The sequence below is a fragment of the Neomonachus schauinslandi genome, chromosome 12 (assembly GCF_002201575.2).
Source record: "Neomonachus schauinslandi chromosome 12, ASM220157v2, whole genome shotgun sequence".
Classification (NCBI taxonomy): Eukaryota; Metazoa; Chordata; class Mammalia; order Carnivora; family Phocidae; genus Neomonachus; species Neomonachus schauinslandi.
In genome coordinates this window covers 88151748-88176362 of record NC_058414.1, presented here as the reverse complement: position 1 = coordinate 88176362, position 24615 = coordinate 88151748, and the positions used below count along the sequence as shown (strand labels likewise).

At 38.0% G+C, this 24615-nt stretch overlaps 1 protein-coding gene across 5 annotated transcripts in view; it reads left to right on the top strand.

Moving 5' to 3' along the window:
* Positions 1 to 24196, top strand: part of CNOT4 (CCR4-NOT transcription complex subunit 4) — a 143569-nt gene extending 119373 nt beyond the window's left edge. For 4 of the 5 annotated variants that reach the window (XM_021692767.2, XM_044920285.1, XM_044920283.1 and 1 more), the window contains 2 exons: positions 21909 to 22121; positions 22798 to 24196. In XM_021692767.2, coding sequence (XP_021548442.1) covers positions 21909 to 22121; positions 22798 to 23099 — 515 coding nt within the window. In that variant the 3' untranslated portion in view covers positions 23100 to 24196. The remainder of the gene's footprint in view (positions 1 to 21908; positions 22122 to 22797) is intronic. The other variant, XM_044920286.1, reaches the window with a different exon arrangement.
* The last annotated feature ends 419 nt before the right edge of the window (positions 24197 to 24615 follow it).

Genomic DNA, 24615 nt, shown 5'->3' with positions numbered 1-24615 from the left:
GACATTGCTCCTATTTGTACGGTGTTCCAAGCACCTTCAGGATTGCCAGAGCTTCTGCTGTGACACAGGTCCGTAAGGGAGCTACTCCCACAGAGGCATTGCTTCAGAAAGCCAAGAAAAAGGAATGAATTGCAGGTGCATAGAAATCTTACAAAATGACAACCATTGTGTTATTTGTGCATACATTAAAAACTGGGGGATGTTTTATCCTGTTGAGTTACAAGGTTTTAGATTTTTGTTTATTTGATCTTGAAGTTTTCCCAAATTTGCTTAATTGGCTTTAAGAGATGGATATCATACAATTAAAAACACAATAACGTTTTTAAAAGATTATCTTATAAAGAGGTGATAACCCAAAACAATGATATATATGTCTTTTTCTATAAAATATGGACCAAAGGTCAGTTATCCAGTGTCAAGCTAGTCTTTCTGCCCTTAGTGCTATATCTTTCTCCTCTCAACCTTTTTTATCTGAATGAGTACCTACTGTATTGTCTCCTTGTGCCGAGTAAATGGCAGTAATATATGCAGGTATTTACACATGAAATGTTTAGTGAACTAATCAAACACTATGCTGATAAAAAAGTGAAAATGGGAATTAAGAAAGCTAATGTAAGCTGCGTCAGGGAGAGGCTTCATAAAGTCTGGGGCTTTTTGGAAGGATGGCTGAAATTTAAATGGTACAAGGGGGAAATACAATAAAGGGAACAGACTGAACAAAGAACCAGAGACAGAGATTGCAGTGGTCTCTAGTGATTAGGAGAGAAGGACAGTAAGAAGATGGACTCGTTTGAGGTATATAGGTCATACAGAAAGGTGGAGTATACAGGTCATACAGAAAGGTGGAATTAGTGTGCAAAAGCCTTAAAAACTGGGAAGGATAGTTTAGTCTTGATAATGGATGTGGTCAGTGATAGAGAACTCTAGGTTCTTTGCTGAAGATGTAACTTGATTGTAGCATTTTAAAAAGATTAATTTGGTGGTGTGTTTGCTTGAAATTAGGACTACTTAGAAAACAGTTTTCAGTATGTATATTGCTGGGCGGTAGAAATAAGATGGCCTGAATTAGAACAGTAATAGTAGGAACGGAGAAGAAATTATGAATTAGAAGCCAGAAAACATGAGATCTAAGAAAAGGCCTAGGTGTCTGGTGAACTTTAAAAATGTAACTTTCATAAAGGTACAGATGGAAACCAGATTCCTAGGATTCAGAGGAAAAGTCAAGGATATGGATGCAGCAACCATTGATTACTTACTTAAGACATTTGGCCCTTAAGGGAAAGAGAAAGACAAGATGCTTACCAGAAGGGTGGTGGATCTTAGAATGCATTGCTTTAAGGTAAGGTGGATATTTAAATATTTAAAAGCAGAACATATAGAGCTATTTGAAAAGAAGACATAGACAGTGCTAAAGAGAAGGCAGACTAATCCAGTAGGGTAGCAGATTTCTCTAGTGCTGGGAGGAGATAAGCTCCTGAGATGAGGTTATGGACTTAGCTTTAGAGAAGAGGGCATTGTTCTTTGTAAGGACAGCCAGAAAATCTAGGAAAGAGAAGGAGAGATTAGAGAAAATGAGAACACAGGAAGGGACTCATATCAGTTATTATCGAATGCATATTGTGTGAGAATGGGGGTGAAGAGTGGAGTTGGGACTCAGTAAAGAAAGGTGATTAAATAAACCTGTGAGAATAAGCCTAGAAGTACATCAGAAAGAAATTCAAGAATTGCTGGGTAAAGATAAAGATCAAATTAAAAACTTTCAGAATCCAAATATGTATGGTTTTGTATGTGTTTCTCTGGTTCTGAACAAAGCATCAAGGATAGACAAAGCAAATATTGAGAGTTTGGTTAGAAGGTGAAAAAGAAAGGGATACAAAGATATTCAAGAAGACAACATTGAAATACCTAATCTTGTGGTCAAGAAGAGTCCACTAAGGCAGGAAAGAACCAATGGTGTGAGTGTGTTGAAGGGAGGTCAGTGACTTTAGGTTTTGGTGAAGTCAAAGAACAGGTATAGTGTTGTTAAGGGAATGACAGATTAGGAGACTGTGGTCAGCATGATGACGGTTCAGTGCTGAATGATGAGTGAGAACCAGAGAAAGGATGGTATATAAGTGTCTAACATCAGAGCTGGGGGCTGGAAAGGCAGTTAGCTTTAATAAACTTCTCTACTCACTTACCTTCCAGCCATTTCTTGAGAGTAAGAAAGCAGACTGCATGAAAGAGAATTGTAGAAAGCATGATACTGCTTGGGGAATCCTGGGTCAGGTTTTTTAAGTTGATGACCCAAAGGAAAACTTCCCCCGTGGGATAAACATTCCTTCCTCAGCACAGGAAGCACAATGCAGGGAAAGGCTTGGGAAGAACCAGGGATGAAACTGGACAGGTGTAGGTAAGCCCAGTGAGTGTGAGGGATGGTAAACATGTTATTTATGATGTGGAAGGTTTAGAGGCAGTAGGTCTGGTAGTTGAAGAGCCCATATTACAAATACGAGCTAGTTTCTCCCAAGCACACATACAAATTGAAAAGAACCAACTCTTCTTACTTAGTTGTACTGGGTCATTCTGCTTTATTTATATAGCACATTGGAATTAAAAGTAGTAGATTGGTGAAGAGTAGGAGAGAGAGAAATTCAGAATTTTATTACAACAGGTTATAAAAATATTTTGACAGTTTGTCCCTAAAGAGAATGTGCCATGTGAATAGATACATATAAACCTACAAGTTATTGAACTAATCTATTCTTACATTTTATATACTTAGATGTGACCTCTAGGGAAAATTGCTGAAGATAAAGTGAAACAGGGATGGAGATCTACATTTTTTTTTCTTTATTCAGTTAATAGCAAATATGCCTAGTTTGGAAGCATTTTTAATTTACTGACATTAACGTATTTTTTAAACTCACTGGACTTGATCCATATATCTCAGCTGATGTATCAACTATGACATTTAAAAGCGATAATACTTCAAAGTACAAGTCATTGCTCAAGAATACTGTTTGTGAAACCATGCTGATGGATCGAGAAGCCACTGCTCCTTCGATCTCCTTTCTGCCCTGTGATTTGCTGCCATATATTGCTGGGCGTACCAGCCTTTAATACCAGCTTCCTTAGTAAGGAGCTTTTTCCAAAGAATCACTCTTGAGAATTCAAGATTCATTAAGAGAATCTATTCTGTTCTATAACGTTTCAGAGAGTCTACCCTGGGTTTGAGTTATACAAAAATCTAGTTTATACCTGTTAGGTACCTAGAACTGAAGAAAAGCCTAAGCAATCTAAGTTGCTTGAGAATTGAACTGAAGTACCTAGAAGTTCCATGAAACAGATGGAAGTTGTTGTACTGAAAGAACCAATCCATTCTCTCCAGGTTCCTTCAGACCATGCTTCCTACGGCAGCTATTGACTTTACTTTTTTCTTAGTCCACTTCACATGTGCGATTATTCTAAGGGTTCCTGGAAGCTCCCAACTGACCCAGGAAGGTACCGTGCTTACAACGGTTTTGTTGTTCAGCTCCTGTTTGGTACTCAGACCCACTATTGTGCTCCATTACAAAGCAACACTACAAAAGCTTCCCCCCACCCCCGCCCATAAAATGTATAAAGCTTCTAAAGCACCCAGTACCTTTTTTTGTTAAATAGAAGTGAAATTCACACAACATACAAATAACCAAAGTGTACAATCGAGTGGTCTAGTACTGTTCTTTAATTATATCACTGTTACAAGAGCAAAATAAATAACCCACTCCAGCTGTGAGAATTTTGGCTTATCCTTTGTTGGGGCTGTGTGCACCTGGACTCGGTGTTTTACCCTGTAGGTTGAAAGGCAAATATTAAACCTTCAGATATTCCATACTTCTTCACAACAATACTACTTAAGATTGTAGGTGAAGCAACTTTTATATACCGCCCTTTATAAAAGGGAGGAAGGCAAGGAGCTATAGGTAAAAAAGCTTTAGGATACATGTATTCCTGAGCAGGTAAAAATGTTTGAAACAACCATGTGAATAGTTTTGAAATAGCAATAATAATAATTTCTGTCTTTGTGACATTTGATTAGCATCATGTAAGAAAAGGTTTGCTTAGCAGAGGTATACTATAAGTGCAGTGCTCTCTACGGCTGTGAGGGTGAATGTGTGTGTGTGCACGTGTGTTGTTTATACTTAATAATTTCCATTTAAATTCTCCACTTAGTGAATGTAGCAGAGGAAAAAGCCTCTGGCCATTTTTCTGTGATGTTTCATGTATTTATTCCTGCTATGTTCTGCTTAATTCATATGTTCAGGATAAATGATGCATTTATAGTCTGTTTCTAAAATTTTTTTAAAGAAATAAAGACCCTATTTAAACACAGCAAGGCTATAATACTGATGCCTTTCTCACCCCTGGCCATATTTTATCTGAACAAATTTTCATAGCTTTTTCTCACCAGATTTCAGTCTCACTAGTAAGCATACCCGTCCCATGTTTGGGAAAACCTAAGGAAAGGATAATAAGAAAACTTCTATTAGAATAAATTTCAGAGCTTTGAAATCTGGACATACTCTTTAACAATCTGCCCTTTAAAGACCAAGTAATAATAATGATAATAATAAACAAGGCTCAGAAGGATTGTGATTTGCCCATAATCACATTCTAACAACAATTTAAAGTTCTCTTAGCCCTCACCATCTGAATTTGCCTTCATACATGTAACTCAAGGAGAAGAAAACTTCAAGATGCAGAATATATCTCTTCTGTAAACTTTGTTGTGTCTTACAGTTTGATTATTATAGTAGTTCTTGCAAGTCAAGGGCTTTCAACTGTGAATGTCAGTTCAAATAATGAATCGAAGGCTTTCAAAGTGTCCATCTACTGACGACTGTTATCACAGATCCTGTAAGTTGTGGAAACTGGTTTTAAATGTGACCCAGTGATCTTGGAGTAACATTAGTGACGGGTGGAGGGGGGTGTAACCTAGCAGGCACTCGTAATGTAGACTTAAATTACCAATGTCAGAACTAAAATAAAGATTAAAACAGAGGTGGAATTAAATTTACCCAGGATTTTTCTGCAGTACCAAAGAGCATTTAAGGAGCAGCATGCATGATCACTAGACTGGTGACATCTCTAATATTACAGAATGAAAAAAAAAAAAACTTATAGTAGTGGCACCAAGATGTACTACACTCACACTAAAGCTGTCATCTCAGACTCATCTTGAAGAACTGCTATATGCTACACCATGTAAAACAATAGCATATCTGCTGATAATGTTTCAATCAAGGAGGTTGTGTTTTCAGCATAATGAAACAGAGGGAAAGCTCCACAAGGACTTAAAGATGATAATACCGTCACCATCTCCAAGAAGAAATGCAGGAAAGCTGACTGCAATCAACTTTTGTAGCCTAGTGCTGTTTCCTTATATGGTGAGATCTTATCCCAAGGACTGTGCTAACATTTACACTCTGTTATCAGTCTTGCATACTGAAATCATGTGTCTATGGAGCAGAATATAGTGATCTGGAACATTACTGGGTTGTTTTTTAAGTGTTGTCATTTTCTATGTTGGCATTTGTAAGAAGACCGATACCCTGTTTATTTTTTCCTGTATTACATCTATAAATTGAGTATCCAGCTAAAGGTAAAGAAGGCCCAGGGTTATGAATTCATCAACCAAAGTAGGAAGTATGTCATTGGCTTTAAGCAGAATGTTGGGCTACATACCATTGTTTCACTTATGTTAAAAAATTAGTTCTAATTAAAACTTATAAATATGGATTACTGATATATATGCCCTAACAGGCATCCGCCCTAAGTCCCAATTTAGGGTAAGATTTGCTATCAGATGTTTTTTTTTTTTACTTCTAAACCGTTCATTAATTAAAGTAGCTGTGGCCTTCCCCAGACCCAGATAGATATAACATATCTTGAGTTTTGGCACAGTCAGTGCTGTTACGTGTAAACTTCCAAGACCTCACCTGTATTTTAAGTGATACTTGATTGGAATGAAGCCAATTAGTAAAATAAGCAAAGATCTCATAATCTCCAAATACATACATCCATCCCTGCAACCTTTGTTTTATAACACACTTTCAGGTTTTAATTCTTGACCACCATGAGTCTTATATTAACAGCTTGTGTTCGCTTCTGTATTTGGCTTTTTTCTTTCTTTGGATAAAGAAGAAAATCCTCTTTCCCCGTATAACTTTTCACAATTAGAGAGGGAGTTCTCTACTAGATCTTAATGTGCACTCCCTGTATGATTACCCTACAACATCCCCGACAGGCCCGAATTTTCCCTTTTCAAAGGAGAAGGCTCTCCCTCTCAGGCTGCTGAGTGCTTATTCGAGTCTCTATGATCATTCATCTCCCAGTTACCTCCCCAGGAACCAGTCTACCATCTTTCAGCTTATTTCCAAACTGGCATTTAGTTTTAAGTGATTTTTTTTTTTTTCTTTTTCTCTCTTAAAACAGCACATTTAAACAGTAAGCATAGTCTGAGTTTTGGAGTAGATTAACAATCACTGCAACTGTTAAATGTTGATAAAGATTTTTGACATTGTAAGACTGGTATTACCCACTTTCCCCAACTTCTTATTTAGCTCTTTTAAAAATCATTTAATACTTCCAGACAATATGACTAAAATTCAGTGTTTTACAAATATGTGTAATTTTTAATAGAATTAAAATTTTTTTTTCACTGAAATGGTAGTTCTAGTTCAGTATAAAGCTCCAGGATATGGTGAAATAAGAATTGTTGTTTCTGATTTGAGCTTGAGAATGTATTCACTTGGTCTTCTTTCCTTCTTTCCTTCCTGCCTTCCTTCACAGTAGGGCTCAACATTGATTAAGAATTGGTTCTTTCAAGACTATCTTTGGCAATCTTTTTCAGATCCAACTGTCATAAATCATAGCTAAGGATGAACACTTAAATAAATGTATATTTTAAATGATTTTTAAACTAAGGCCCCTTAGTGGACTGGTGGTGAGCATTTAAGCCTTTGAATTCATCAGGGTTTTTTTGAAATGCTAATCTCCACAGGAGTATTATCTTTTGTAGGTCTGCAAAGGATGCATTCTTACTAGGACTAATTCTTTTTAAATTGAGACATCACTTGAGAAATGGAAGCACAAAAGTTTATTTCCCCTAGTATGTGTATAAATAGTATAGAGGAAGAAACAGCAAAATAGTCTTTTATTTTTTTTAATCAGACATTTCATATAGCTAAAATAGCTAAATTTAACAATATATATGCTTGTTTTGAAAATCAAACATTTATTTGTAAAAGAATCCCAAACGTTAACAAATATCTCTTGGTTTGTAACTAGTACAATGAGAAAGAACTCTTAAAGATGTGTGCTTGCTTGGTCTGTTGGGTTGGAAATGTTTACTACCATATACATCACCATGACTCTATGCATATCTGTTTGGTTTAGTTTTTAGTATAAAATAATGAGAAAGCTATTTCATTTCCTGAAATTTTTTTCTGAAATTAAGAAATAAAGCAAATTACTGTTTTGATGTCTGAAATGATAATTTCTAAGAATGAAGCTCAGAGCTGGGTTATGAAGAATTGGTCAATTAAAATCGTGTTTCAGAACATGGATAATTTTAGTCTTTTTTTGGGAATTTTTCTGACTTTGATTTAAATCCATAAGATAAGATAGGAGCCATCTTTCAGGAAAAGATGAGACTGATCTTCACTGTCAAAATAAAAGTAAGCTGTGTAATTAAAGGGAGTAAAAAACTGGGTTTGGTGTTTTTAATAACTTAGAAAATTTGGAAATCTTTTAATTTAGAAAATTATGAACATCAGAAATCTTAGGAATTTCAGTAGACACATAACCATGTGGGGATTTGCTGCACAGGTAGCAAAATACCTTGGTTATGAAAACAAGCCCGAAGAGGAACGTATACCCCCATAAAAGCGTTTTATCGGCACTGAACAATCAAAAGCTATCACTGACTTTGTTCACAATGGCCAGCCTCTAGTGAACCACTAAAGAAAAAACAACAAGCAGAACAGCATCACTTTTAGGAAAGAAGATACAGAGTAGACATTCAGAAAATGTTGAGTGAAAGCTAATGGTTGAGAGAGTGATATTGGTGTCTGATTGCTTCTGGAGGCCTCCAGAACCTGGTGTGCTTTGTGTTACATCTAGACTTTAGAAGCATTTACTCAAATTCGTTTGCACATGAGTTACAACTTACGTCTTGGTTGTACTGTGGCATTCATTGTCGATTCCACTCCGTGATCAAACCTTTTCTTCTGTCTTCTTTATCTCTGAACTCTGGAAACCTCGGCTCTTGCCATTTACTTATTTCTTCAACACCATCCTCACAAAGCACTCTCACAGTTTTTAGAATGTCACCTAATAACACTTTTTTCTTACTTCCAGTTTCTCATTTGTGATACCCATAAATAAATACGTAAATACATAAGTGAATATACATGTGTGTGTGAATGTGTGTACATCTTCCCCTAAAACAGGCACATACACACAATTCAGAAAGTCTTTTAAAGGCAACTAATAATTCTTAAAGAACTTTTTCTTTTGGTGAAACCAGAATCTATTTCCCATTTATACTTCATGTCAAATATGTGAAGGCGGGTTACCACTTGTCTGGTAACTTCTAGAGGTAGATGAAGCATTCTTAGGCCTTCCAACCATTTTACACTTAGCATGGATTCTAGTTATCTCTGTAGTCTAGTTCTCCTCTACATGTATTTTGATTGAACAAGGAATGCTTTTCTTAAAATATAAGAAAATCACACTTTAATAATCCTGATGTGTTCAGATAATAGATCTATTTTTTCATTAAAACTGTTCTTATTCTGTATATTTGTATATTCCTTTACAGTTTACAGAGTCCTTTTTTAAAAATGTCCTGTGGGCGTAGGTATTACCCCCATTTCGTAAGTGAGGAACCTGAGGCTCAGAGTGGTTTCACTTGCAGTTTGCCCATTGTCCTACAATTGCTAATGTAAACATTGCACATCTATTTACATACATAGTCTTAATGTTACCATTTTAGAAATTCCATTACCCATTTGTCATATTAGATATAAGCTATTGAGTAAAACCACTAGACCCTTTTTTCGTACATGTGACTGGTTAGTTAGATCTCTTTCATACTGTACTTTCCTAATACATTTTTAAAAATCTGAATGTATATACCTCTTAAATTTTGTGCTTCGATTTGATGAGGTTAGAGTATACCGTTTGTGTATCACCATCTTACAAGTTTGTCTTATGAAAGAACTATGATTTTAAAGAGAGAGATAAATGCTATTGGTAACATTAACATTTATGTGAAGAATTCAATGATTTTTAATTGAATAGCTGTAATTTTAATTACTGATTCTGTCATCCTGGAATTGGCTTCCATTTGCATATTTAAATTAACTTTGTGGGTTTTGCTGAGCTTGATAAAAAGTATGGAGTCAAAGATAAGGGAAGCAGTATCACAGAAACTGTTTTTTAAATTTTATTTAAATTCCACTGAACATACAGTGTAATATTTATTTCAGGTGTACAATACAGTGATTGAACACTTCCATACATCACCCTGTGCTCATCACAAGTGCACTCCTTAGTCCCCATCACCCATTCAACCCATCTCCCCTGTCCATCTCCCTTCTGGTAACCATCAGTGTGTTCCCCATAGTTAAGAGTCTGTTTCTTGGTTTGTCTCTCTCTCTTTTTCCCTTTTGCTCATTTGTTTTGTTTCTTAAATTCCACGGATGAGTGAAATCGTATGGTATTTGTCTTTGACTTATTTCACTTAGCATAATACTCTAGCTTCATTTTGCAAATGGCAGGATTTCATTCTTTTTTATGACTGGGTAATATTCCATTGTATATTTATACCACATCTTCTTTATCCAATCATCAATCAGTGTACACTTGGTCTGCTTCCGTATCTTGGCTATTGTAGGTAATGCTGCTATAAACATAGGGGTGCATGTATCCCTTTGAATTGGTGTTTTTGTAACTTTGGGTAAATACCCAGCAGTGCTATTGCTAGATCATAGGGTAGTTATATTTTTAACTTTTTGAGGAATCTTGATACTGTTTTCCACAGTGGTTGTACCAGTTTGCATTCCCCCAACAGTGCAAGAAGGTTCCTTTTTCTCCACCTCCTCGCCAACACCTGTTGTTTCTTGTGTTTTTTATTTTAGCCATTCTGACAGGTGTGAGGTGGTATCTGATTGTGGTTTTGATTTGCATTTCCCTGATGATGAGTGAGGTTGAGCATCTTTTCATGTGTCTGTTGGCCATCTGTATGGCTTCTTTGGAAAAATGTCTATTCATGTCTTCTGTCCATTTTTTAATTGGATTATTTGTTTTTTGGTTGTTGAGTTTTTATAAGTTCCTTATGTATTTTGGATAGTAACCCTTTATCAGATATGTCACTTGCAAATATCTTCTCCCATTCTGTAGGTTGCCTTTTTGTTTTGTTGATCCTTTCCTTCACTGTGCAGAAGCTTTTTATTTTGATGTAGTCCCAATAGTTTATTTTTGCTTTTGTTTCCCTTGCCTCAGGAGACATATCTAGAAGGAAGTTGCTATGGCCGATATCAAAGAAGTTACTGCCTGTGCTCTCTTCTAGGATTTTTGTGGGTTCAGGTTTCATAGGTCTTTAATCCATTTTGAATTAATTTTTGTGTTTGGTATAAGAATATGGTCCAGTTTCATTCTTTTGTATGTTGCTGTCCAGTTTTCCCAACACCATTTATTGAACACACTTTTTCCACTGGAAATTCATTCCAGCTTTGTCAAAGATTAATTGACCATATAATTGTGGGTTCACTTCTGGGTTTTCTATTCTGTTTCATTGATTTATGTGTCCATTTTTGTGCCAGTACCATGCTGTTTTGATTACTATAGCTTTGTAATATAACTTGAAGTCGGAATTGTGATGCCTCCACCTTTGCTTTTCAAGATTGCTTTGGCTATTTGGGTTTTTTGTGGTTCCAGACAAATTTTAGGATTGTTTGTTCTAGCTCTGTGAAAAATGCTGTTGGTATTTTGATAGGAATCACATTAAATGTGTAGATTGCTTTGGGTAGTGTTGTAGACATTTTAACAATATTTTTTCTTCTAGTCATGAGCATGGAATATCTTTCCATTTCCTTATGTCATCTTCAGTTTCTTTCATTGGTGTTTTATAGTTTTCAGGGTATAGATTTTTCACCTCTTTGGTTAGGTTTATTCCTAGATATCTTACTGGTTTTGGTGCAGTTGTAAATGGAATAGTATCACAGAAACTTTCAGGCTGACACACAGTACCTTAAGTTTTGTAAAAATTCATCTAAACACTGCTGTTATCCAGTGCTACACTTTACATCTTATCCCAAAAGATTACCATTAGAAGACTTACCAGAAACGGCTCAACTCAAGATATATTATACTTAGGATATCCTAGAAAGCCCATCCAAGGAATAAATTATTTTGATATGATTGCTTGTTTATAGAAATGCATTTTGGCTCTCATTGATCCCTCTATTCCATTTGTTTTATGGAGTTGATGTGTCAGTGGGATGGGAAAGTAGCTGGTTTCAAAGTCTTGAGTTTGTACAGGTAGCAGAAGAAGAAAGGAAAGGGACCATGGTAGAAAGAAAGAGGACATTTCCAGTGGAAAACAGTTGTCAGTAGAAGCTGCCTCCATGACTACCTACCTATTCCACTAGAGAATTAAAGTTTAACTTCCTGTGCACTTCAGTTGGAAGGAAGCTAAGGTTCTAGCCAAAATGCTGCATATTATTTTCCATGAAATATGCCCTCAAATGCAAGCAGTAGAGCAGCAGGACTTGCTAAACCTGTCACTCATTTCTAAGGAAATCATCCAGCTCCTAATCTGTTTCAGATTTTCCCAAGAACTAATTATAAGCATGTAGCTTCTAGAGTCTGCCATTTTCTCCTTTTCCAGCACTTATCTTAACAGTGGTTTTGTGATCACATCTGTGAGGATTAATTCCCTGGAATAGAATTAATTCATTTTGCACCTAAAGATTTAAAACTCATTTAAATTGAGTGGATGTTCTTTTATTGTCTTTGCGTCTTTACTGACTTAGAGTTCTCTTCTCCACATTGCTTAATCTGTCCATTCTGGTTTGAGGATTGTGCTCTTTTCATAAAGAAGATGGAAAGAAGCAAAATGAAGATGGAACTGCATAGCCCTGCCTTCTCTTGGGGCTTAGCATTATGACACCAGGCTGCACAGGGGCTTTTCCTAATTTTCTCCTATTCCAAACTTAGCTTTTTCTTGCCTTCAACATTGTCCACAAGCTTCAGATCATTACGTGTTCTGATTTTAGTCCTCAAGGATCATGACATTCTTATTACAGACAGGTAGGTTTTTTATCTCCATCCATTTTTCCTAAGCATTTTTTTCAATTCTAATTCTGTGTGATTCTACCTCTGTAACAACTGGTTTCTTTAGATTTCTCCCCAGTTTCTTTTCTTTGTTAGAATCATTTATTCTTGCAGCCTATGAATCATTGTCCCTTATAACCATGGGACCACCCTGAGCCATACTTTTTTTTTTTTTTTTTTTTTAACGTTTTGTGGAAACCTGCTTTCTCCAAAAATCTGGAAGCAGATGTTCAGGGCTGTTTGTTTAGGAAACATTAAATACCTGTTGAGGTCCAGGTTTGGGAACTGTTCATGATATACGAAGAGCATTAAATCAATGCCCCTTTCCTAGAGGAGCTCATAGTCTAGTAGACAAAAGCTTACACATAAACAAGTATTTGCAGTGCACTGTGGTAATTGCAGAAATAGCCAGGATGCCTGCTATCCAAGAGCACCAGTCTAAGTTATTCCCATTTTTTGATTCTGTAAATCCTAAAATGATGTCACAAACTCTTAGGGCTTCTGTTATGTTCGCAACAGCCAACCAGTTCTTTGTTGGTCAGAAGTCCAGAATACGTTTCCCTCCTTGTTTCCAGGGAAAGAGAGACTGTCAGGAAGTCAGTTTTATTAGGTTTATCTTCTTCTAGCAGATTCAGACCTCAGAGATGTTAGGGTGATTGTCAGCCCCCCATGTCTGTGTACTTTTGTCATTTGTCTTGGTGAAACCATATTCTGGTGACTTCTATATGCTCCCCTGGATGATAAGCCCCCCTGATTATCTTTGGATTGCTTCACAATGCTTTGTTCATAGTGCTCAGTTTTGTGTTCACTTGAATGCTTTCCTTTGTGCTTCCAATTTCAGATTTTATAGATTTCTTAGATTTGATTTTTGCCCCTCTGGTCCTTTAGCTCTGTTGCTTCTTATATTCTGGTTCAGGTTCCATCTAATCCAGTCTGTAATGCTTCTGAGATGTATTTATCTTTTGCATTAACTTTTAAGTGTACTTTTTCCTCACTCTCTATATAGCTTTATGTATAGACATCATTCCATAAGTATTTTTCCATTTAAAAAAAATAGATTCTACTTCCTTAGATCCTTCATAAAACAAACAGCTGGATGTTTTCCTGGTTCTCATTGGATGATCTGATTCTCCCCTAAAACAGACTTATAGGAACATTCTAGAAGAAAAAGGTACACATTGTGCAAAACACATCTACTTATATTTTGAAATACTTCTACTATATTTTAGATCTGCTGCTCTCTGTTCTGTATGGAATGTCCATGTCCTCTTCAATATCAGCTTCTCGAGTCACCACTTACCTGCATGCAGAATGGAAGAATAGCTCATTTTCTTCTTTATGCCCGTAGGACTTTGTTCATACCAGAAGAGCATTTAGTATCTCCCAAGCATTCCTTATTTAATTTTGGTGCATTGGATTTTTAAAAGTGTACATGCATCTCAAACACTATTGAAAACATATCATTATAGTGGCTCTTTTCCCTCAGTTGACATGCAGAAAAGCCTTTTGGCCCTCCCAAACCTAGCTGATTCCTGCTTTCAGAAAGATTTGCATCTCTTTGGAGAGAATGATTTGATTCATAGCATTATACAAATATGAATTAAACAGGCTTTTTAGGGGAAAGTGATTTTTCAGCTCTTCTCAAGTTGGATCTTTGATTCAGCAGATATCTTAAGGCACATCAAGTTTCTAAGACAGCAACATGCTGAAGGGTATACAAAATACACCCTTACAGGCCTTGAAATAGAGCAATAGAGTTGAGAGGTGTGAGAAGGGTGAGCAGCAACCATAGTGGGGTCACAGCAGTTTGCTGCCCAGTGAGTGTGGTTCAGGCCACAAGTACTGTTCTAGAATGATCTGAGTGGAAGAGAAAAGACTTAAACTTTTGGAAGAGTGAATAAAAATGAATTAGAAAAAAGCAAGAAAGCATTCTAGAGAGGGAAAAAATCACGAAATAAAGGCAGAGTCCAGGAAGCCAAGGCCATATTTAGCTGAGCCTCACGGCCTCTCTTTTCCTGTTTATGTCATTTCTGCTTCTATTAGTAATAAATTTTGGTTGTTTTCTATTATTACTCTTTTTCAAGTTCCTTGTGTTCTCAGAACTTTTTTTCATTTGCGTTCTTAGGATTTTTCACTTAGTTTAATCTCTACTTTCAAATCTGTTAAATCCTTAACATTTTGTGCCCCAGTAAATCTGCTCTGCAGTACTGGCCTGTCCTGATTTATAATCATAATCCTGGAAATTTGAGTGTCATTTCTTTTTGTTTAAGTAGAATAACATTTTTTTTCATAAACCTGAAGGAATTTATTCGCAATTTATTCATCGTCATTTTCCCTGCAAATTTTAGTTTATAAATTGAAATTATTTCTGAGCCTCACCTAAAAAGTACAGCATGCCGATACAATAAAGCTTGCTTTCAAGTTCTGGTAGGAGGAATTTTGTATGCTCTTTAAAGTTTGGTTTAACATATAAGGACAAGCATAATTCATTTATATTTGAGTTGCTTAGAGATATGTTGTTGAAGTTTGGAGAAGGTTTAGGGTTTTTTAAAATCCTGTCCTGATGGAGATGCACTTCATCCAAAACTGATAGGAAATCATATATATAACAGGGTGAGGTGGGGTAGGGAGGTGGCATAGAGAGGGGTAGAGCCTGAGATAGGATGACTGTGTGTCCTTCTAAAAATGCATGAATATTTGAGAGTAACTGGCAAGGAGTAACCATAATGGGAACTAAATTTCAAATGTACAACAGCCTGTACCAAGAAGGATTTGTTTCCCTAAGTAACCTAGCCACTGGAGGGAGCCTTTGACTTTGACTTTGACTATAAAGGACAGCAGTAAAGGAAAGGAAGATAAAAGCTTTTTGGAAAACAAGATCAGGTTGCCAGTTGAGGCTTTGAGGAGTAACCATTAGATAAGGCTTAAAAACTGGAGAGCAGAATAAACTCTTCTAGGTGTATTTGGGACTCTCGATGACTGCTGCCCAGTTGGGGAGGATTTGAGCACTGATAGGAATTTAACTTGAAATTGAAGATGTCTCTGCCATAGGGACGGCAGATAAGAATGGAGTAGCCTAAGACTGAGGATGTGGACCAGTTGTCCCTAGCAAACATGAAAGGAGAGAAATGGGTGGGTCCGTGAATTTAGCTGCATCTAGCCAGTTTAATTAATAAGGCCTCTGTGTTTCTAACGAAAAAACCTTACAGAGGTGGTGCCAAAAAGAAGGTAGAGGCAAGGCTTCCAAGAGGAGACAGAAAATCCTGACGTGGTGGTACGTCTGTATTACAGGAAACGAATACTTGGGATGGCCTTTTGTTTTCAGGTTCCCCTTATGTGTGTTTGTTCTCACCGTGTTGTCATTGCACACAGATCTCCTGTCTTCACACCGAGCAGCAGGTACTGGTTTTCGAATGCAGTCTCACCTGGCACCCTCATATGTGACATAGATGAAAGCAGAATGGGAGGAGGATATGCTGTCTAGTGCCCTGTCCCCTCCGCTTCCTCCCCAGGGGCTCCTGAGATGGTTTTGCAGTCCGAAACCAATCTGAAATTCAGTCTTCAGGTGAAGATTTTATGCAGACTGGAAAAACTCATTAGCTTGTCACCAGTGACAACTTACAAAGAGCAGGTTTTCCCACAATTTTGCTATCAATAGCAAAGTTTTGCATTTCCTAATGATGAACACATTGCAGTTAACCTGAGGAACAGAAAGAGAAACCCGCTTAAGCCGCTATAATGCTGTGTGTTCTTGCCTAAACTATTCATCTTTTTCCTGCTTTAGGGCTTTTTTTTTTTTTTAAAGATTTTATTTATTTGACAGAGAGAGACACAGTGAGAGAGGGAACACAGCAGGAGGAGAGGGAGAGGGAGAAGCAGGCCTCCCGCCGAGCAGGGAGCCCGATGTGGGGCTCGATCCCAGGACCCTGGGACCATGACCTGAGCCGAAGGCAGACGCTTAACGACTGAGCCACCCAGGCGCCCCAGGACTTTCTGTCAAAGATCTGATGTCAGAATACAGCTTAATTTTATCTTATAATACAGTTGACCCTTGAACAATGAGGAGTTAGAGGCACCGAAAAGAGAAAATATGTTTAATATAAATATTAAAATATATTTAAATATTGAAATACATTTCATAGTGCTGTACTGAAAAGAATCCACATGTAAGTGAACCCGCGCAGTTCAAACCCATGTTCCGTCAGGGTCAACTGTGGAGCCATTGCTTATAAAACATGCCTTTCTCTATGCATCCTACTTAGTAGTTGGTCTAAGTCTAGTGTTGTGGATTTCTGAGGCTCAAGCTATCTATGGAGTAAATAAAACCACTCGGTGAATGAATGATTGCTCCTGTCCTTACCCAACCCCCCCCGCAGACATTTCCACATGCGTGCCTCACTGGCCTCTCTTTTTACTAAACTTTGTAGCATTTATTAATCACATACAACCTGGTGGCATTTCTTCTGTTGCTCGTCCAGACTGTCATTGTTGAATTTTTCCTGTATTTACGTTGTCTCACCGTCTCGACTTTAAACTCCTTGAGAACGGGAGACAAAGTTGAAGTTGTTTGTTCTCCTTGCATACTGTATGCCTTCAGTAAACAGTTGCTTATTTAACTTTGATCTTGGCCATCTTTACACATACATTTTATAATTTTTGTTGTTGCTGTTGTTGCTAAAAACCAGATTTGTCAACCTGCTTCGTGTGCTGTGACCAACATGTTATGGACTGGGTGTTAGGTAATCGCCAAGCTGGCCGAATTTTAGACATAATTTCTTCTCTGTGGTGTGCTGGGGGTCCAGGGAAACTGAAAGTATACTGATACTTCTTACCCAATGGCATATGAGAATGTGGTATCTGGAACCTTGAAGGTATTTTAAATTTTATGTCTTTGAGTTCTATACTGAAAAATAAAACTACTACAAACAACTTGACCTGCTTTCCTGCCCTCAAATTATTTAGACCCCAGAATAGTATTTTGTTGTACATATCTGAAAATTATAAATTAAAATTAGTTTTTTTTAACATTATAAAACATTTAAAACGTTATTAGCAGTCCTTTAAAAATATACAGTTCTTCCCGGATGTATTATACTACAACTAATTAAATGCTTTAAAAATCAAATAGTATCTAATTTCTAATTGAAAATACATTCAGTAACTTCATTTTCATTGTGCTTTGCTTGTGGAAAGTTTAAGGTGCTTTCCCATATCTTATTTGTCTTTGCAATATTTTGGTGGTGAGAAGACTTATCATTTAGATCAACTATATAATCCCTCTGTGAAGATGCTGGGTGTTATCCCTACATTACCAAGGAGGAGACTGTTTGTACGGAGCCAGTTTCTGGCAAGTGAGGAGTCCTCTGCCTTGGCTTTTTGGAAAGTTTACTGTCTATTCAGTATTGAATACTGATAAAAAATTGTTATTAGGCATTTATCAAGTAATAAATGGGCTTCAGATTGCTTTCTCTTCTCTCATTTTATCCCTACAAGAGAGTAAGGCAGATGTTATTCCTACTTATGAAATAGGGCCCTGGGATATGAAGAGACTTACTTAGATGCCTTAGGTTGTATTAATTACCAGTGTAGAGCTGACTATACAGGCCATCTGCAATTTTCAGCCCAATATTTTCCCCATTAGACCTACTGACTTGTACATTCTCAATGGCACCCCAGTGTGAAGTTCTGTATCCAGAAAGAAATGAAGTTGCATCAAGTTGAGTCCAGTGATCAAAGTTCTGGTACGATCTTAAAGGGAAATATGTATTCAAGTGGGATTTTTCAGAGCCCTAGATACAAAGGAACCGACTTCCTTTGTGTCAGTGGTTCTCAACCAGGGACCATTTTTGGCTCCCCCAGGAATCACTTGGCAATGTCTGGAGACATTTTTGGTTGTCAGAACTGGGGTGTGTGAGCTCCTGGCATCTGATGGGTGGAGGCCAGAGATGCTACTAAACATCCTGTAATGCATAGAACAGCTCCCCCCCCCACCGCCCAACAAAGAATTATGTAGTCCAAAATGTCAGTAGTACCTAATAACCCCTGCTAATAACCCCTGCTGTTGTGTATTGCAAGGAATGGATTACCAGAAGCCCTCATTACCGGAAGAAATTTGAGTCAGAGGCAATGGGGGATGGGGAGGTAAAGGAGGTGAGTTCAAGTATGGCTGGACTAGGAGAGCTATTTTGATGAAGGTAGGCGTTAGTTAATTTCCTTTCATTTGCCCTTTCTTTGTGCCAACACTTGGCATAGCAACAGTGGAGAAAGCTGAAGAAAATTGCTCTTCTTGTTCGAAGCTCCTTGGAATTAGTAGTCCCATTCCAAGAGCTAAAGATGTCAGTCAGTCCATGTCCCTGTGACACTTGCAGCTTCACTGTAAATCAGTCATGCATGCTCTCAGGGTCCCAAGATGTCTAGGTACATGACTTTGTTTTTTTTGACAAGATTGTAAGAATTATAAACTAGCTAATTTATTTCTCAAGCTATCTTATAGTTCACGTGGGATGATCTGAGTTTTTCACTGTTACTGTTATCATGTGCCATATGTGAGTTCCTTTGGTCAACATAGAGTTGACCCTTAAACAACTTGGGGTTAGGGGTACCAAACCCCTGTGCAGGCAAAAATCCACGTATAACTTTTGACTCCCCAAAACCTTAACTACTAATAGCCTACTGTTGGCCGGAATGCCTTACCCAATAACATAAATAGTCAATTAACACATATTTTGTATGTTATGTATGTTACAATAAATTAAGCTAGAGAAAAGAAAATATTACTAAGGAAATCATAAGGAAGAGAAAATACATTTACAGGACTGTACTGTATTTATCGAAAAAAAAAATGTGCCCGTAAGTTGACCCATGCAGCTTAAATCTGTGTTGTTCAAGAGTCAGGTGTACTCTTGCTTGATTTCATTAGTCTAAAATCAGAGAAACATCTTTAAAAAAAAAGCTTTGTTTTTTAGAGCGTTTTAAGTTTACAGCAAAACCGAGTGGAAAGTGCAGAGTTCCTGTATATCCCCTACCCATGCACAAATGTCTTTTGACTTTATTGCAATACTAATTTTCAAATAAACTTTATATAAATGCAAATATTATTCTGTTAATGCAAAATTTGGGGTTCCTTAGTTCCAGTACTCACTAAACATAAAGCAAAAGTAAGGAGAAAATTGGTATTATTGAGTTATGGGGTATTTTCTTTTTCTCGATTTGGTGGAAAAGAGGGGCTCAAATCATCTGCATAGGCTTCTTACTGACTTCAGCTACTTAGTTCAAGAGCTTTATCTTCCTCAGAATTTCCCCATGTAGTTATACATCATCTTTTTATATCAGGGGGATTTTATTTCCTTCCTGGGAAGCTTTCCTTGTTTAGAGTTCAGTTTCTGGTTGGTTGAAAACTATTTTAAGTTATACAGTCTGACAATTTGACTATTTATTTATATTTATTTATTTATATATATATATATTTTTAAGATTTTATTTATTTGACAGAGAGAGACACAGCGAGAGAGGGAACACAAGCAGGGGGAGAGGGAGAGGGAGAAGCAGGCTTCCCGCAGAGCAGGGAGCCCCATGTGGGACTCGATCCCAGGACCCTGAGATCATGACCTGAGCCGAAGGCAGACGCTTAACGGCTGAGCCACCCAGGCGTCCCAGTTTGACCACTTTAAAGGTTCGAATGTGGCATAGTCACCAAATCTTCCTGTAATAGAGGGTATTTTAGAACTAAAATGATCTTGTTAGTACTGCATGCAGTTGGAGCCAGAGTGAAGATGATGATTGCACTGTTGATTAGAAATCCCCCCCAGCCCCTGAATTGACTGCAGAGTCCAGTTTGTTCCTTTGGCCAAAATATTTGTCTATCCTGCTAACCATGGCCAATAGATACACTATAATGTTGCTGTGTTTATTTTTTGCCTCCTTTTAGTCATGGGTCTTATAGGCCCCTGGCTTTTCCTTTAAGTATTTGACCCATTAAAAAGTCAGTTAATAGTCTGTACCATGTAGATCAAGAGAGAGAGCTTGGTGTTATTAAAAGAAACAACTCAGGTAAGGTCTGGGTTCAAGTCCTTACTATACCAGTTATGTGACCTTGAGCATATTATTCTGGAGTGTGTTTCTTTATCTGTTAAATGGAGATGGTTCTCCCTGCTCTGCCTACGTCACAACATGAGGGTCAAATGAAATAATAATTGACTATGAGAGAGCCTTGTAAATTGTACAATTCAATGTGGATGTAAAGTAGGATGCAGACAGAAGGATGAGTCTTAGGAAATGGCATTGATTGTGAAAGGAAAGAAGGTTTGAGGAATTTATTTTCCCTTATCTTGACTTGTCTATATGGTGTAGATGGCCTCTTCTTCATCTTAGTAATTCAGGGATGACTTTTGTTGGGTTTGGTTATAGTTTGTTTTTTTTTTTTTCCTTTTTATAAATAAGGTCAGTAGGGTTAAATGCTTCACTTGCTGAAACATGATACCATTTGGCATAGAATAGTAATTGGTGCAAAGCAAAATTATAAAAAGAAAATTCTGAATTCACCAAATAGCATAGACTGCCTGATAGAATATCATCATCATCATCATTGGTGATTGCTAATCAATTCTCTATGCTCTTCTCAAAAACCTCGGTTGATGGTTTGACCTACATTCCTGTTTCCAATAAAACAATTACTCTGGTAGCTGTGCTTCACTCTTTCCCCTCCAACCAATTAAAGCATGTGGATTCTGGATGGTAGTAGATCAAGTTAGTTCAGTCACAATTTATAAAAAGCCTTTTTACATTGATAGTGTCTTGTCATATATGACATTGTTCATAAATAGAACCAGAGAACTGACTGTAGGACTCCAGGACTTGAGTTTTAAAATGGTCGGTGGATCTGTTGGAATAGAGTAGGTAGACTGTGCTGGAAATTATCCCATCTGAAAGGTAGCTTAGCCCCTGCCTGCTCAGCCTTTATGACTAACGGAAAAATACTCTCTTCAAATTCAAAAGCCTATTCATTCCTGCCTTTCTCCTCTGAAATGCATTACCAGTTTTATCATGAGGAAGAACTTAATTATTTTTCCTTTTCTGTTGGCTTATGTTTATTCTTCATAAAATGACTTTTCTTCCATTTAACAGGCTCAGAAATGAGCTCCTGTATTGAACTTTGCAGGCTTCATAGAGTAAATCAGCTCAGCCGGCTAAATGCCTCACTGACTGAAACTTCATAATGTAGCTGGAACTCAGTTGTGCTTTGGAGCATGGAGTCTTTAAACTGGATTATTGATTTACAAGCGCAAGATGGTGAAGTGTCTATAGGAAGGATGAGACGCTCCCTCTCCTGATCCTTGAGCAAGTCTTTCCTCACTGATTTCAGGGGCTCTGAGCTCATGAGCAAAATCCTAACCACGTTTATCTTGCTTAGGACAGCCCATCTTTAATGCTCAGTAAAGAAAGAATAATTCTTCTCCCGCTTAACCACTAAAGAACAACATATGTTTCTAACGTCAGCTTTTTATTTTTTTTTTTATCTTTCATTTTTTTGTTGGTAAATCTCCCAGACAACAGCAGTTCTGTAGAGAGTTTAAATATGAAGGAATGGCAGGACGGGCTAAGGGCACTTCTACCCAACATTAACATCAACTTTGGTGGACTGCCCAATTCTTCCTCCCCCTCCAACGCCAACCACAGTGCACCAACGTCCAACCCTGCCACCACCGACAGCCTGAGTTGGGACAGCCCTGGCAGCTGGACAGACCCAGCCATCATCACAGGTAACTTTCTCCCTCCTTCAGCCCCACTGACTGCCATCCGTTTGGTTTTTAGCACCGATGAGATAAAAAACAGAGGTCTGTTCAACATAAGCTTCTTTTCGCAAAGCCGCAAGCGTGGGGTGCCCGGTTTCGCTGTCCAGGGTCGTGCAGTCCCTGGGGACTCTGTCGGCCTCGTTGTATGAGACACTTGACGCCTAGGTTGGTTCGTTGGGTGTAAGGAGGTGCTCACAGCATGTATTTTTCAGGTCTCAAAGCACAAAAGTATCTGACTTATCCTTTTAAAGGAACATACTCCACTTTTTAAAATAAAGCTCTCTATTATAAGGCTCTCTTGTGTACGTATCCTCGTCAGAGAAGGAGAAGCGCCATTGGGAAGTGATGGCGTCCAACTGTGGGGACTAGGTTTTGCAGCTCTGCCTCTGTGACAGTGGGGGACAGTGTCTATGTAGTGGAAGAAGAGGCATGGGTTTCTGTCACGATGAATCCTCCTTGGGGGCGGAGGAGCCAAAAGAACATAAGGTTTAAAAGGTCTTCTTTGGAAGGACTTGAAGACTGTAATTTTTCTGTTTCTTTTTGGGTAAACTAATCATACCTGAAACATTCTCTGTTTGCTGGCTTTCTGGTTCTTTCTGCCCAGACTCACCATTTTCCCTCTTGTTTTCTTTTCTCTCCTCAGGTATTCCAGCAACTTCAGGAAACAGTTTAGACTCTCTTCAAGACGACAATCCTCCACACTGGCTAAAATCTCTTCAGGCCCTCACAGAGATGGACGGCCCCAGTGCGGCTCCGTCACAGACCCACCACAGCGCCCCCTTCAGCACACAGATCCCCCTGCACAGAGCCAGTTGGAATCCCTACCCTCCTCCTTCAAATCCTTCCAGCTTCCACTCCCCACCCCCAGGCTTTCAGACAGCCTTCAGACCCCCCAGCAAAACCCCCACAGATTTACTACAGAGTTCAACACTGGACCGCCATTAGGGAAAGAAGAGAAACCATTAGAAAATGCAGGATTTGTCCCACCCTGTTTTCTCCCTCTCAGCCCAGCCACCGCTCCCTGCTCATCTCTTACGTTCTGAAGAATCCAGTTCCTGATCAATTTTTTTTTCTCCCCACCCCCAGATGCAATGCGATCACAGGGTCATGACCAGCTTTGGTTTTTTTTTTTTTAATTGTAAAAGTTTCTTTTGATCAGCATTTGAGTGACACTGTTGAATGTTTCCTAAAAATGCCTTTTTTAAGGAGGAAAAAAAAAATCAAAGGGCAGTCTCAATACTTAGAAAATTACTGTCTGTCTGTCGCGCATAATAATGACATAATCTGCTTAGCAGAAAATGACGATTAATCTTTAGGAAAGGTCAAGTAAATGCATTATCAACTGCAAAAGTTTGAAAACCAGGTTAATTGAAATGAGATTGCTAAGTGCATGGGGGAAAGAAGTGGTCCTGGCATCCATCTTGTATTCAGCTTATGACTATTGCAGGGAAAAATGCTTTTAATTTAATTGAATTTTTAATTCTTTCGGCAAGTTGATGGAGAGGACTTGATTGTGTCGTTAAGCAAAAGAATTTATTGGAAGTTGGTAGAAAGACAAATTGATCTGTAATAGTAACTGGCCTATTGCTAAAGAGTTTATAAGGAGGGGAGAAGTGATTTTTTTTAAAAGGAGAAAAAAATTTTTGGCTTTAGATTTAAAGTAAATTCAAATGTTTTAAAGAAAAAAAGCATTCACAGATTTAATACCTATGCATAACATAAGAGCTGAAATATAAGTAATTTCTTCAGTCTTTCTCCTCTGTCAGAATCTTTTTTTCTTTTACCTTAAATTCGCCTGACTAGGGCACTCTGAGATAGCACTGCTCTGGGGCCATCTGATCACCATCAGGAGCAAATCTCTGACCTCCTTGCCTGCCGCTTTTACTTAACCCTGTAGTTTCTGGACGTTTGTGCAGTATTGAAAAGACAGGAGAAAAGAAAACAGAAACCTGGTTATAACCTGACGCTAAAACTAAAAACAAGGAAATGTACCTCTTTCTTCAGAATTAAAACTAAAATCTTAAATAAAACAGAAAACTTGATGATGACCCTTGGGTTGTTCTTGGTTTTGTTTTTCCATTTTGTTGTATTGTGACTGCAGTCATCAGATGTTTCTGTTGATTTTACGTGTTCAACACTAGGGAAAATGCTACAGAGGAAGAAGTGAGAAAAAGAATTCATCTGATTGTCCGTCTTGGCCATCTTTGAAGACCAGCCCACCTTGTCCTTGAGAGTTGCTCTTCCTGCGGCTTTTGGCAGAAGATACCTCCCTGTGCTATTGTATTATGCAGACCCAACCTTCCCAGCTGAGAAGCCTTATGTGCCAGGAAGGAGCAGATGAGCTGTTGGTGTGCTGAGATGTTGGTTGGCTCGGGAAGCCTAGTGGCACTGGCCAGTGTTACGTGCACGTAGCCGTGCCGTGTGTGAGAGCCGTGCCGGAAAAGAGATTGGGAGACCATAA